The sequence below is a fragment of the Hypanus sabinus genome, chromosome 2 (assembly GCF_030144855.1).
Source record: "Hypanus sabinus isolate sHypSab1 chromosome 2, sHypSab1.hap1, whole genome shotgun sequence".
Lineage (NCBI taxonomy): Eukaryota > Metazoa > Chordata > Chondrichthyes > Myliobatiformes > Dasyatidae > Hypanus > Hypanus sabinus.
Window position 1 is genome coordinate 155,180,630 of NC_082707.1, and position 14,584 is coordinate 155,195,213.

General features: G+C 40.2%; 1 protein-coding gene across 2 annotated transcripts in view; it reads right to left on the reverse strand.

Annotated features, from left to right (window-relative positions):
- Nucleotides 1-14,584, reverse strand: part of kiaa0586 (KIAA0586 ortholog) — a 524,067-nt gene that overhangs the window by 256,684 nt on the left and 252,799 nt on the right. For both annotated transcript variants that reach the window (XM_059957145.1, XM_059957155.1), the window contains one exon: nt 6,285-6,357. In XM_059957145.1, coding sequence (XP_059813128.1) covers nt 6,285-6,357 — 73 coding nt within the window. The remainder of the gene's footprint in view (nt 1-6,284; nt 6,358-14,584) is intronic.

Genomic DNA, 14,584 nt, shown 5'->3' on the forward strand with positions numbered 1-14,584 from the left:
ATCTTCTGAAGAACTCAGTGGACCAAACAGATATTGGCACCTTTATGTGGACAAACGTTCATACCATGACCAGCAGCAAGACTGGAGTGGGGACTCCAAGCCTGGCTGACACAGGATAACAAAACTGCGGACCTGAGGACAAGATTGCCATGTCAGAGGTAAATGAAAGATTGTTGTGTTCTATATCTGAGTAAGACATAGCTTTCTCCAAGCATACTAGATAAAACAATCAGACCTGCAGGCAGTTCCATTTACAGAATGGACCAAACTGCTGATTTGGAAAAGGCAAGAAATGGAGGTGTGTGTTTCATAAGCTCTCGACGGCGCTCTGACGTTCTAACTTTGTCAAACTTTGTTCCTCGATCTTGAACCTTAATGGTCAAATGCAATCTGTTCTATCTACCGAGGGAGTACTCCTCCATAATCCTGACTGCAGTTTGCATACCACCAGCAGCTGACTAGAAATAAGCACTTGAGATACTGCACGATGCCATCTCCAAACAAGAAACAGTCCATCCTGACGGATTTCAAGTAATAGTCAAGGACTTCAACCAGACTTGTTTGAAGAAAACCCTGACAATTACCAACAGTATAAACTATAAACTGCAGCATCAGAGGTCCCAACACACTAGACCACTGTACTACTAAGATAAAGAATACCTACCACTTTATGCCCAGACGGCATTTTGGTAAATTGGCACACCTGGCTATTCTTCTCCTATCTGCATACTGGCAGAGGATAAAGAATAAAGCTCCAGAGATGAGGACAACAAAGAGGGGTTCACAGGGCAGAGGATTGCTTCAAGTCCATGGACAGGGCCATGCTCAAGGACTCATCTGCATATAACCATATAACAACTACAGCATGGAAACAGGCCATCTCGGCCCTTCTAGTCCGTGCCGAACGCTTACCCTGACTTAGTCCCACTGACCCGCACTCAGCCCATAACCCTCCATTCCTATCCTGTCCAGATACCTATCCAATTTTACTTTAAGTGACAATACCAAACCTGCCTCTACCACTTCCACTGGACGCTCATTCCAAACAGCTACCACTCTCTGAGTAAAGAAGTTGCCCCTCGTGTTACCCTTAAACTTTTGCCCCTTCTCAATTCATGTCCTCTTGTTTGAATATCCCCTACTCTCAATGGAAAAACCTATCCACGTCAACTTTATCCCCCTCATAATTTTAAATACCTCTATCAAGTCGCCCTTCAACATTCTACGCTCCAAAGAATAAAGACCTAACTTGTTCAACCTTTCCCTGTAACTTAGGTGCTGAAACCCAGGTAACATTCTAGTAAATCTTCTCTGTACTCTCTCTATTTTGTTGACATCTTTCCTATAATTCGGTGACCAGAACTGTACACAATACTCCAAAATCGGCCTTACCAATGCCTTGTACAATTTTAACATTACATCCCAACTCCTATACTCAATGCTCTGATTTATAAAGGCCAATATACCAAAAGCTTTTTTTTCACCACCCTATCCACATGAGATTCCACCTTCAGGGAACTATGCAACATTATTCCCAGATCACTCTGTTCTTCAATGCCCTACCATGTATGCCCTATTTGGATTATTTCTACTAAAATGTAGCACCTCACACCTATCAGCATTAAACTCCATCTGCCATCGTTCAGCCCACTCTTCTAACTGGCCTAAATCTCTCTGCAAGCTTTGAAAACATACTTCATTATCCACAATGCCACCTACCTTAGCATCATCTGCATACTTACTAATCCGATTTACCACCCCATCATGCAGATCATTAATGCATATGACAAACAACATTGGACCCAGTACAGATCCCTGAGGCACACCACTAGTCACGGGCCTCCAACCTGACAAACAGTTATCCACCACTACTCTCTGGCATCTCCCATCTAGCCAATGTTTTACTACTTCAATATTAATACCTAACGATTGAACCGTCCTAACTAACCTTCCGTGCGGAACCTTGTCAAAGGCCTTACTGAAATCCATATAAACAACATCCACTGCTTTACCCTCGTCAACTTTCCTTGTAACCTCTTCAAAAGAAAAACAGTATGAGTTGTAGTGAGGATAATAATTTGAATTATGGTTCTGAATATGAAAAGCTTGTTGTTTGAATGTGATTCTCGTCACAGTTGGGATCTCATTATAGGTTTACAAATGTGTATATCATAGTGTTGGGAGCCACAAGCAGTGTCTGTAAGGTCCTAATCATCCACCTGCCAGCGTGCAGACTGACATATTAGCATTAAGGAAGACAATGGCACAAGGTAAATGAATATTTTGTCTAAGCACCGCTATGCATCTACATGATGTTCTGACCATGATCACAAACCAGAAGTAAACTGAGAAGGTGCCATCATTTTAGCTGATAAAATTCTAGCACGGTGATGAAAAGTCTGAAAGGCAATGAAAAAGTGGAGTCTATCTTAGATTTGGGAACACCTGCCACATAAGCACAACAATTTTCTGCTGTCCTTAGAAACATTGAAAACCTACAGCACAATACAGGTCCTTTGGCCCACAAAGTTGTGCCAAACATGTCCCTACCTTAGAAGTTACTAGGCTTACCAAGCTCCATGTACCTATCCAAAAGTCTCTTAAAAGACCCTATCGTATCTGCCTCCACCACCGTTGCCGGCAGCACATTCCACACTCTCTGAGTAAAAAACTTATCCCTGACATCTCCTCTGTACCTACTCCCCAGCACCTTAAACCTGTGTCCTCTTGTGGCAACCATTTCAGACCTGGGAAAAAGCCCCTGACTATCCACACAATCAATGCCTCCCATCATCTTATACACCTCTATCAGGTCACCTCTCATCTTCCATCACTCCAAGGAGAAAAGGCCAAGTTCACTCAACCTATTCTCATAAGGCATGTTCCCCAATCCAGGCAACATCCTTGTAAATCTCCTCTGCACACTTTCTGTGGTTTCCACATCCTTCCTGTAGTGAGGCAACCAGAATTGAGCACAGTATTCCAAGTGGGGTCTGACCAGGGTCCTATATAGCTGCAACATTACCTCTGAGTTTCTAAATTCAATTCCACGATTGATGAAGGACAGTACACCTTATGCCTTCTTAACCAGAGTCAACCTGCGCAGCTAATTTGAGCATCCTATTGACTCGGACCCTAAGAACCCTCTGATCCTCCACACTGCCAAGAGTCTTACCATTAATACTATATTCTGCCATCATACTTGACCTATCAAAATGAACCACCTCACACTTATCTGGGTTGAACTCTATCTGCCACTTCTCCGTCCAGTTTTGCATCCTATTAGTTCCTTCTGCAACCTCTGACAGCCCTCCACACAATCCAGAACACCCCCAACCTTAGTGTCATCAGCAAGCTTACTCACCCATCCCTCCACTTCTTCATCCAGGTCATTTTTAAAAATCACGAAGAGTAAGGGCCCCAGAACAGATCCCTGAGGCAATCCACTGGTCACAGACCTCCATGCAGAATATGACCCGTCTACAACCACTCTTTGCCTTCTGTGGGTAAGCCAGTTCTGGATCCACAAAGCAATGTCCCCTTGGATCCCATGCCTCCTTACTTTCTCAATAAGCCTTGCATGGGGTACCTTATCAAATGCCTTGCTGAAATCCATATGCACTACATCTACTGCTCTTCCTCCATCAATGTGTTTAGTCACATCCTCAAAAAATTCAATCAGGCTTGTAAGGCATGAGCTGCCCTTGACAAAGCCTTGCTGACTATTTATAGTTCTTATTTATATGTTACTGCTGGAGGATGACTCATAAACCTACCCAATACAGTAATGGACCGGGAGCAGTGTAGTGGTGCCAAGTTCAAGTTACCAATGCATATTTGTTTATTGCTTTTTCAATCAATTAATCAATCAATCATTCTATTTATTTATTTATTTATCTATTTATTTATTTATTTATTTATTTATTTACTTTCATTTTGTATTTTTAGATTGTTGACTTTTGCACATTGGTTGCTGTCCATCCTATTGGGAGCACTTTCATTGATTCTATTGTGTTTCTTTTATTTACTGTAAATGCCTGCAGGAAAGTGAATCTCAGGGTTATATATGGTGACATACATACAATTCAATAATAAATCCACTTTGAACTTTGATATGGTGACTTGGTGACAGTTAATAGACACATGCTCCACCACAATGCCTTCCAGATTTTCAAAGCTGTCACTATTTCTTCTACTTCCCCTCCTGCTTTCCAGAATACCTTCTTCCAATCTCAACATTGGCCTAAATAAGCTGCCATAATTGCTATCAGACTGTTTAGGAGCAGCACCAGAAATCCGTCCCCGATAATTAAACAATACTGTGAAGTGAGATGCAGATCAAAAATACCCAGATATTGAACTATCAGGCACAAAGGACAAGCCAGCAAGTAACCTGTGACTGCTACTTGACTTCTTGAAAATAGTGACATGTTCTTCCTGCCTAATAATTCCTCCAGAGCCTAGTTTGTGACATCAGGCACTGAGACATAACAATATCAGGAACAAGACTTCAACAAAATCTGAACCTGCAGTTAATCTGTGTGTCCAGCATTGCCATTAATGATAAGAACAGCGATAAAGACATTGTTATAATACATTTTTGCAGTCAGGCTGACATTTCGAACAGCAATCAGCTCCATGAAGAGCTGTTTTCACTGCAACTATGCCTACTTTTTGTATTTCTGTAACTTACAATATTATTCTGTTTATTGCAAACTACTTTAAAAGTTGTGATCATCAAGGAAAAAAATAAACATTTAAAGAAAGGACTAAGTTAGTAGGAGCAACTGTAAAACAATTACAGTGGATTCTGGCTAATTGGGCCATTGGTTAATCAGCACAGTCTCTATTTGGTACAACTATTGAACAAAAATTGATTGAGAAAACAGCTGAGATTCACTTCTCTTTGCAACGTTATGCCACTTAATTGGAACAGGTGACTGTTGCTGAACAGTTTCTAACTAGCATCAGGCGAGTGCACTTGTGTTAGACACTACACTGTGCTGAGAGTGAACAGTTTTGAAATAGCAATGATTGCATGTGTTTGTGTTCAAAAAGCGGTAAGTTTTTGAAACTGATAGTTGGTGAAAAATAAGCAGTAAGACAATTGAGAACTATTTCACTCACTGTGATTTCAAGCATTCAGGCTTGGAAATGCCAGAAACAGCTGGGAGTGAAATTGAAATGGTTTCACTACTTCAGCAAGTTAAGAACTACAAAAATTCTGAAGGTATCGACAATCATCTTGAATGTTACAATGAAGATGAAGATTGAGGATAAAATTGTCAATAGCATTCCATGAAAGCAGTCCATTATCTACATGAGATGTCTACACTGACTTTGTTAATCAAAAGAACATGACAGCGTACGCTGAATTCCTCTATCAATGACTACAGGAACTAATGTACAGTTTTATAGTACTCCAGTAGTATTGATAGTGTTCTAATTAGTTCTGTATTTCATTTAAATGCATAGTTTGTTACTCCGTTAAACAGTAGTTTATCTTTTATATACCTTTTTAACTATTTCCATGAAACCAGCTAATTGAGGCAGCCACTTAATTGAGCCAAGACGTACTGATCCCAATGTGTCCCAATTAACCCGAATCCACTAAATATTGAAAACCATCTGAATTTCATGCAACTGAAGTTGCTTTGACATAGGTGTCAGGAGGCTATTTGTCCAGCTGACATGATTTTTTTTAAAGACGATGCTCCTGGTAGCCTAGTAGCTTTAGTTGATTCAGTGAGAAATTTTAATCATGACAACTATAATCCAGAAAATGTCCAAACACCCTGTTTAAAGATTATTCTATGCTGGGAGTATTATAATATACAAATACTGGTTAAGGTAGATGTCCTTAGTGTTAACTCAGATCTTGCTAAATTAGATCTGACTCACTTACAAATCAGAGCCATAATAATTGGATGCCTTCAAACAAGTTAAATTTATCTGGGCACAAAAATGCCAGTTAGGTATTCATGTTTTTAATATAACATTTCTGATTACTTCAAAATGATAATTTGAAACTGAATATGCAATTATATAACACATAATTAAACAACACAAATGTTTATATCCAGTTTAAGACAGCATGGAGTAAAGAGGTAAAATACAATTTTAAAATTCTAATTCTAAAAATTATTTTCCATAATCATCCAATTTTTTCAGAAAATAATTAGATAAACCAGTGAGTTAATTTTTAAAATACCATACGAAGAAAACATATTTGGCCATCAAAGGATTAACAAACTTCCGAAGATATGAAACATCTCTTGGCATACCTGGATATCCTTATTAATAACTGTGATCCAGGCATCAACAGTCTTTCCAATACGAATCTTCTCAGCTTCATCACTGAAAGATAATTCAATCAATTATCAATAATGCTTTCTACCTGTCATCCCCTCTAATATATTAGTCTCTTTGAATCATAAAATGAAGGTACATGATGATGTTTGTCCTTTTATATTTTTTTCATTCAGTTTGCATATTAATAGTAAATGGCTTTTTACCCACAAAGTGTGCAGCATTACAATTTCAGTTGTTAATCGTCTTCAATCAAACTTATAGCCACGGGTCTGCAAACTACTTCAGATTCAAAAATAAATTGGGCATAGTGGATAACATTTTATTTTAAATCTTCAGTTTTGAGTTCTAAGTACTGTGAAAGATCAAAAATGACAGGACTGCACTTGTTTCAAGGGTATTATTGGCACAATGGAAGGCCTCACCTTAGAACCAATAGGTGCATGCTTCACCTCCTTGTCAAACACTTGAGAGCATAATGCAGAATGACAATAGGATTCAATATCCAGGGACAATGCTGGAGGTCGTTTTTTGTCAGATGACATTTAACCAAAGCACTGTTTGCTTGCTTTTAATGAAAACAAAAGCTTAATTTCTTGTGGCATTTTTCAAGTAAAGGGGAGCTTTCTGAATGCCACTGTCAAACTGTCAATCTCTAGACCAAGAAAGCTAAATCAGCTTAGTTTATCTCACCACTATTTCTGAGATATCACATTACTTAAATTAGCTGCTGTACTTCTTAGTTAACATTAGTTCACTGTGGAGAATTTAGTATGTTGCAAAGAAGTATAAGAAGATACATCATATTTTTCATTAGTTCATTATTTTGAATTGTTGTTTATATAATATTTCTGAAATTACTCCTTGCAAGTTACTTTCTTTTCAACCTATATTCACAGTTCAGGCATCTTGCATTTGGCTACTACAGAAATTGTATAATCCATGGAAGCATTAAAAGGAATAGGAAATAATCACTACCTACAAATGGAATTATACAACCCTCCAGAGAAAAAAAGGATATAAACTCAGATCACACTACTTTGCTTAACAGAAATGATTTAGTATTATACTTCGACCAATGCACAAGCCACAATGATACTTCATTATGTTCTATTTTTTTATTTGTATCGAACTAAATTATTTCCACATGTTAACATGCTCAGTGAATTGGCAGGTTACTGTGGAACTTATTCAGGTATGTCTGGTAGGAAGGAGAAACATTAAAGTATATTTTTGTACTTTGCTGAGTAAACATACTATGTTTCAAAGAGAAGTTTGTAAAAGATATAAAGAGAATAAGCTAACTAATCATATTTTACTTAAACAGGTCATTAGTAGCAGTCATTGTTTCTAGGTTCCACTTTGTAGGTATTGGCATTCTGATTGGCCTTTTGCTTGATGAAAAACTGCATGCATTGCATGCTGGTCCCATCTGGCTTGGCAAACTGACTTGGAAAGGCATCTGTTCCGGATGCAGGCTCTTGTTTGGCAAATACTGTGGTGCCTCTGACCCAGCCATGATCTCACTAAACCCAGACAAGTCATTTGAATCAGTTTTCCCCATTCCAAATATTAGTTCAGGACGAGATCTGATCTGCTGCTTGACCTCATTCTCTTTTTCGTTTTATAACCTTTCTTTGATAATTCCAAGAAGTAAACTGACTACTGAGTAATGTTCAAAATATGTGCCATTCCACACATTCTTCATCTGGGGTTATGTTATCAGTGGTCCATAGAACAAGCCACATGTTAGCGGCTTGAAACAGAATTTATGATTGCATCATTATTTTTCCTCTATGCAATGAACCACATACAAGTGAAGGCAGTGGAACAAATTAAATTTTTGGGAATGTGATCCAGTAACTGAGCAGCATACTCAGTTGCTTGTTTTTAAGCAGTAAGGTTTGTCACGTCAATTATTGACCTAAAGAATCTCTGAAACTGAGCAGCAGCAATGAAATAGGAAAACTGGCATTGGCCCAACTTCCAAATACAAAGGTGAACCTGACAGTCTTTTAGAAACTAGCAACAGAGCTTCTACAAATAAATTGTTACAAGTCAAAAAGGCCCACTTGAAATATAGCCTATGCATTGCAATAGTCTGGACAGTAAAAAAATACAATACATTGCTATAAACGTTCATTTCCAGGAAAGAATTTAAGGTTACAGCACTTTTTACAGTAGAATAAATCTTTGATCTATTCTTGGCAGCCCAAGCTAATATTTTCCCAGGAATGGATGTGAACTCCAACATGAGACCAGTTCAAGCCATTAATGGTTTCTGTGGCAGATGTGAAAAATTGCTGGATAGCTTGTTCAACTAATTGGACTGACTTGAAGGACTTAGTGGTCTTCTTACGTGCATCATGCTAATGAGTGGATTTTTCCATTGTGCTCTATCAACTTGGGTTATTCAGGAAACTATCTAAAATGTAGCTGAGCTCAGGTTACTAGGCAACGGCTTTAAGCAGGAGATAAAATGGAAATACAATGCATGCTAGCACAGGCTTCTTTGGCGACCTATGTGGCTGAGTGCTCTAAATATAACCCCTAAGGAAGGTTTGATTTGTGAAATTGTAGTGTTTAAGTAAATTATGTCGGCATCCATGTCAAATATTATAATTTGTTGGAAAAAGGATTTTCCCCAACACCTTATTTCACATTTCCTAGCACATATGAAATCAATACAAATTTAAAGTTAACAAGGGATATGGTCCATTAGTAACTTTCAGCTTAAATATGAAATTTTAAAACTTCAAATATCATTTATTTTCATTTGTAAAAATGATCACTATATTTTAATAGATAAAGCAGCGTCATCTCTCCCTCTCTCTCTCTATACACTAAGCGTGCACTGGGAATCAAACATCATTGGCTGGGTATAACTTATCATTCGATTCTTGTGGGCCCAGCTTCAGCTGACTTGTTCACAGCAACATGGCTACGTTTATAAATGCAACAAAGAAAGATGGCTAAAATAATCAGATGTTATTGAAATCTTTTCATTTTCTGAAAAGAAATGGGCACATAATACAACAGAATAATGGCCATGCAACAGTACAGTAGCAAATAATTACTGTATTACAGATGATACTACTTATTAATTTTAGATGTTGCAAAATACACTTATGAAGAGCAAACACGAAGAAATCTACAGATGCTGGAAATTCAAACAACAACACTCACAAAATGCTGGTAGAACACAGCAGGCTAGGCAGCATTTATAGGGAGAAGTGCTGTCGACGTTTCGGGCCGAGACCCTTCGTCAAAACTAACTGAAAGGAAAGATAGTAAGAGATTTGAAAGTAGTGGGGGGAGGGGGAATTGCGAAATGATAGGAGAAGACCGGAGGGTGGGATGAAGCTAAGAGCTGGAAAGGTGATTGGCGAAAGTGATACAGAGCTGGAGAAGGGAAAGGGTCATGGGACGGGAGGCCTCGGGAGAAAGAAAGTGGGGGGGGGGGGGGGAAGCACCAGAGGGAGATGGAGAACAGGCGAACAACTAAATATGTCAGGGATGGGGTAAGAAGGGGAGGAGGGGCATTAACGGAAGTTAGAGAAGTCAGTTCATGCCATCAGGTTGGAGGCTACTCAGCCGGTATATAAGGTGTTGTTCCTCCAACCTGAATTTGGATTCATTTTGACAGTAGAGGAGGGCATGGATGGACATATCAGAATGGGAATAGGATGTGGAATTAAAATGTGTGGCCACTGGGAGATGCTGCTTTTTCTGGCAGACCGAGTGTAGATGTTCCGCGAAACGGTCTCCCAGTCTGCGTCGGGTCTCACCAATATATAAAAGACCACATTGGGAGCACCAGATGCAGTATACCACACCAGCCAACTCACAGGTGAAGTGTCGCCTCACCTGGAAAGATGGTTTGGGGCCCTGAATGGTGGTGAGGGAGGAAGTGCAAGGGCAGGTGTAGCACTTGTTCCGTTTACAAGGATAAGTGCCAGGAGGGAGATTGGTGGGAAGGGATGGGAGGGACGAGTGGACAAGGGAGTCGCGTAGGGTGCGATCCCTGCGAAAAGCAGAAGGGGGGGAGGGAAAAATGTGTTTGGTAGTGGGATCCCATTAGAGGTGGCAGAAGTTATGGAGAATTATACGTTGGACCTGGAGGCTGGTGGGGCGGTAGGTAAGGACAAGGGGAACCCTGTCCCAAGTGGGTTGGCGGGTGGATGGGGTGAGGGCAGATGTACGGGAAATGGGAGAGATGCGTTTGAGAGCAGAGTTGATGGTGGACGAAGGGAAGCCCCTTTGTTTAAAAAAGGAAGACATCTCCTTCGTCCCGGAAAGAAAAGCCTCATCCTGAGAGCAGATGCGGCAGAGACGGAGGAATTGTGAGAAGGGGATAGCCTTTTTGCAAGAGACAGGGTGGGAAGAGGAATAGTCCAGGTAGCTGTGAGAGTCTGTAGGCTTATAGTAGATATCAGTAGATAGGCCGTCTCCAGACTGGACTCCATCAGGACTGGCGAAGGGTCTCGGCCCGAAACGACAACAGTGCTCTTCCTATAGATGCTGCCTGGCCTGCTGTGTTCCACCAGCATTTTGTGTGTGTTGTTCAAATAATTTATTTTGCTTTAATTCGATGAATTAAATTATATGACCTGGTCAGCAAAGAATTTTGGTTGTTAAAATTGGGAATCAGAAATGCAGCATTTTTGTTATCCTCCTCTGCCTCCTGGCTATTTAACTTTAAAGCTGGATGGTGAAGTGTAACTACATCCCACAAGCCAAAGAGAACTTCTCACTTCTGTGCAGCCTCAAAATTTCAAGTACAATCCAGATTATCATTGTGCAGAAATTCTGCAATGTGTCACAAAGGAGAGATTAGATAGGATAAAATACATTTCCCTTAATAACCAGGAAATACATGGCAGTAGAAATATTGCCCAAATTACATATGTGCATTGGAAGTAATGAACAGGGTACTTTTATTTTTTCTTAATCTTAATATGGACTGGTTGAAATAAAATAATGGTTAGCTATGCCTGAATCCACAAAAAGCCACATTATTTCCATACACAAATTCTACAGTTCTCAAGAACAAAACAAAATGCTGCCAAATTGACCATGCCACATGGCACATCTTCAATCTCATTAAAATATTCTTTTATGAACACTGGCACCAACATTGCTGTGCTATTCAAAAGCCAGAAACAGCATAAATCTAATTACCTAAATTATACTATGCACACTACTGATTCGCATAATGATGTGTTTCACTCTACACTTTTCCAACCATTCCAGAGTTCAATCATCAATGTTACTAAAAATTCACCAGTGTAGAAACAGTCATGCAAACTCCAAGATTTGGATGGTCTAAAAATGTCTATTTTGCCTGATATTCTGTACATAACATTCAGGCTTTATAGTTAAAGGCTTCTTCAATATCCACCAAAATAAGTTCAGGGATCCTCAGAATCAGATCAGGTTTAATATCACTGTCATATGTTGTGAGATTTGTTAACTTAGCGCCAGCAGTACAATGCATTACATGATAATATAGAAAACCATAACTAAGCAAATCAATTACAGTAAGTATATATCTATATTAAATAGTTAAATTAAAATTAGCACAAAAACAGAAATAATAAAAGTGAGGTAGTGTTCATGGGTTCAATGTCCATTTAGGTACTGGATGGCAGTGGGGTAGAAATTGTTCCTAAATTGCTGAGTGTGTGCCTTCAAGCTTCTGTACCTTCTTCCTGACAATAACAGTGAGAAAAGGGCATGGCCTGGGTGATGGGCATCCTTAACAATGGACGCCGCCTTTCTGAGACACCGCTCCTTGAAAATGTCTTGGATACTATGGAGGCTAGTACCCAAGATGGAGCTGAGTAATTTTACAACTTTCTGTAGCTTCTTTTGATCCTGTGCAGTATCTGACTACCCCCCACCCACCCCCTACCAGACAGTGATGTCCGAATGCTCTCCACAGTACATCTATAGAAGTTTTCAAGTGTTTTAGGTGACAAACCAAATCTCCTCAAACACCTAATGAAATATAGCCACTGTCTTGCCTTCTTTATAGCTGCACCGATATGTTGGAAACAGGTTAGATCCTCAGAGATCCTGACACCCAGGAACATGAAATTGTTCTCTCTCCACTTCTGATCCCTCTATGAGGATTGGTTCGTGTTCCCTCGTCCTACCTTTTCTGAAGTCCACAATCAGCTCTTGGGTCTTACTCCTGGGGCACCGGTAAAAAGGCGAACTTGTGGCAGTATAGCTCATTGGATATGACTAAATATTCCTATTTCAGCCTGCTACAGCTAAGAACCAGAAATACAGCCGAGGTCTGTATAGTTAATAAAGATATTTTAATGTGATTGAAAACAATCTATTGCTGCTTAAAACCAGTGCAAATAATGCTGACTGTGGCCATAATATCTTTGCTAGGAGGGCTCCTCGTCAGAAACATGGCCAGTGCTCAGGACTACAAGTGCATTTAAAAAAAATGAAGTTTTTGACTGTCAATACTGACTATCTTGCTGGCAAATGTGGTCTCTGGTAAATAAAATTGATGATATCAGAGCTAGGGTGCTGTATCAGCCAGACATTAAGGCAGCATGCGTCCTCTGCTTCACAGAATCCTGGTTAACCTCTACATTCTGGATGCAGCAACTGAGATTGACAGGTTCACTAGACACCATCAAGGTAGGACAATCGAGTGGTGGAGGTACATGCCTCATGATCAACTCCTCATGGTGTACTAATGGATCAGTGACATCCCAGTTTTGCTCATAAGATCTGGAATACCTCGCAATTAAGTGCTGTCTGTTTTCCCTGCCGCAGGAGATTTCAGTGATCTTTTTGGTAGTGAGGCACATTCCACCTCAGGCCAATATTAAACAGGGTTTAGATGATCTGACAGATGTGATCAGCATGCACGAAACGGCACATCCTGATGCCTTTTCCATCATTTTGGGAGATTTTCACCAGGCCAGCTTGAACAAGTCACTAAATAATTACCATCAATAAATCATTTGCAGTGAGGAAACCACACTGGACCACTGTTGCACTAAGATAAAGAGTGCTTACCATGCTCCTCCACAGCCACACCATAAAAGACTGATCACCTGACTGTACTATTCCCTGAGTATATGCAGACTGAAAACTGCAGCACCAACAGTGAAGACCAAGATATGGACATGGGAAGCACAGGAGAGCTTACAGGACTGCTTTGAATCAGTGGACAGGGATTCATCTTCGAATCTGGATGAGCATGCCACAGTTCATGCTTCATTAAACCCTGTGTGAATGAGTGTGTGCCTATAAAAACCTGCCGTTACATTCCCAAACCAAAAGCCATTGATGAACCAGGAAGTTCATTGTCTGCTGAGGGCTAGATCTATGGCATTTAAGTCTGGCAACCCGGGCTTGTGCAAGAAAACCAGGTATGACTTGTGGACGGCTTTTTCAAGAGCAAAGAAACTGAGAGGTTGGAGGTGACATCGGATGCATGTTAACTCTGGCAGGATTTGCAGGACATTACTTCCTACAAAACAAGCTCCATTGGCATGGATAACAGTGATGCAGTGATGCTTCCCTACCAGATGAACTCAACGCCTTTTATGTCCGCTTTGAAAGGGAGAATATAATGACAGCTGTGAAGATCTGTACTGCACTCAGTGACTCTGTGATCTCTATCTCGGAGGCCGATGTCAGTTTGCCTTTCAGGAGAGTGAATCCTCACAAGACGAAGTACCTGGTAAGGCTCTGAAAACTTGTCTCTACAAACTGTCAGGTGTATTCAAGGACATTTTCAACATCTCATTCCTATGGTCAGAATTCCCACCTGCTTCAAAAGGGCAACAATTATACCAGTGCCCAAGAAGAGTAGAGTGAGCTGCCTAAATGACTATTGTCCAGTAGCACTCACTCACAAGGGATCTGTTCTGGGATCCCTCCTCTTTGTGATTTTTATAAATGACCTGCATGAAAAAGAGGAAGGGTGGGTTAGTAAGTTTGCTGATGGCACAAAGGTTGGGGGTGTTGTGGATAGTCTAGAGATTGAGGACATCGATAGGATGCTGAGCTGGGCTGAGAAGTGGCAGATTGACTTCAAACACACACAAAATGCTGGTGGAACACAGCAGGCCAGGCAGCATCTATAGGAAGAAGGACTGTCGACGTTTCGGGCCAAAACCCTTCGTCAGGACTTCGTCAAGATTGACTTCAATCCAGATAAGTGCAAAGTAGTTCATTTTGGTAGGTCAAATTTGAAGACAGAATATAATGTTAATGGTAAGATTCTTGGCAATGTGGA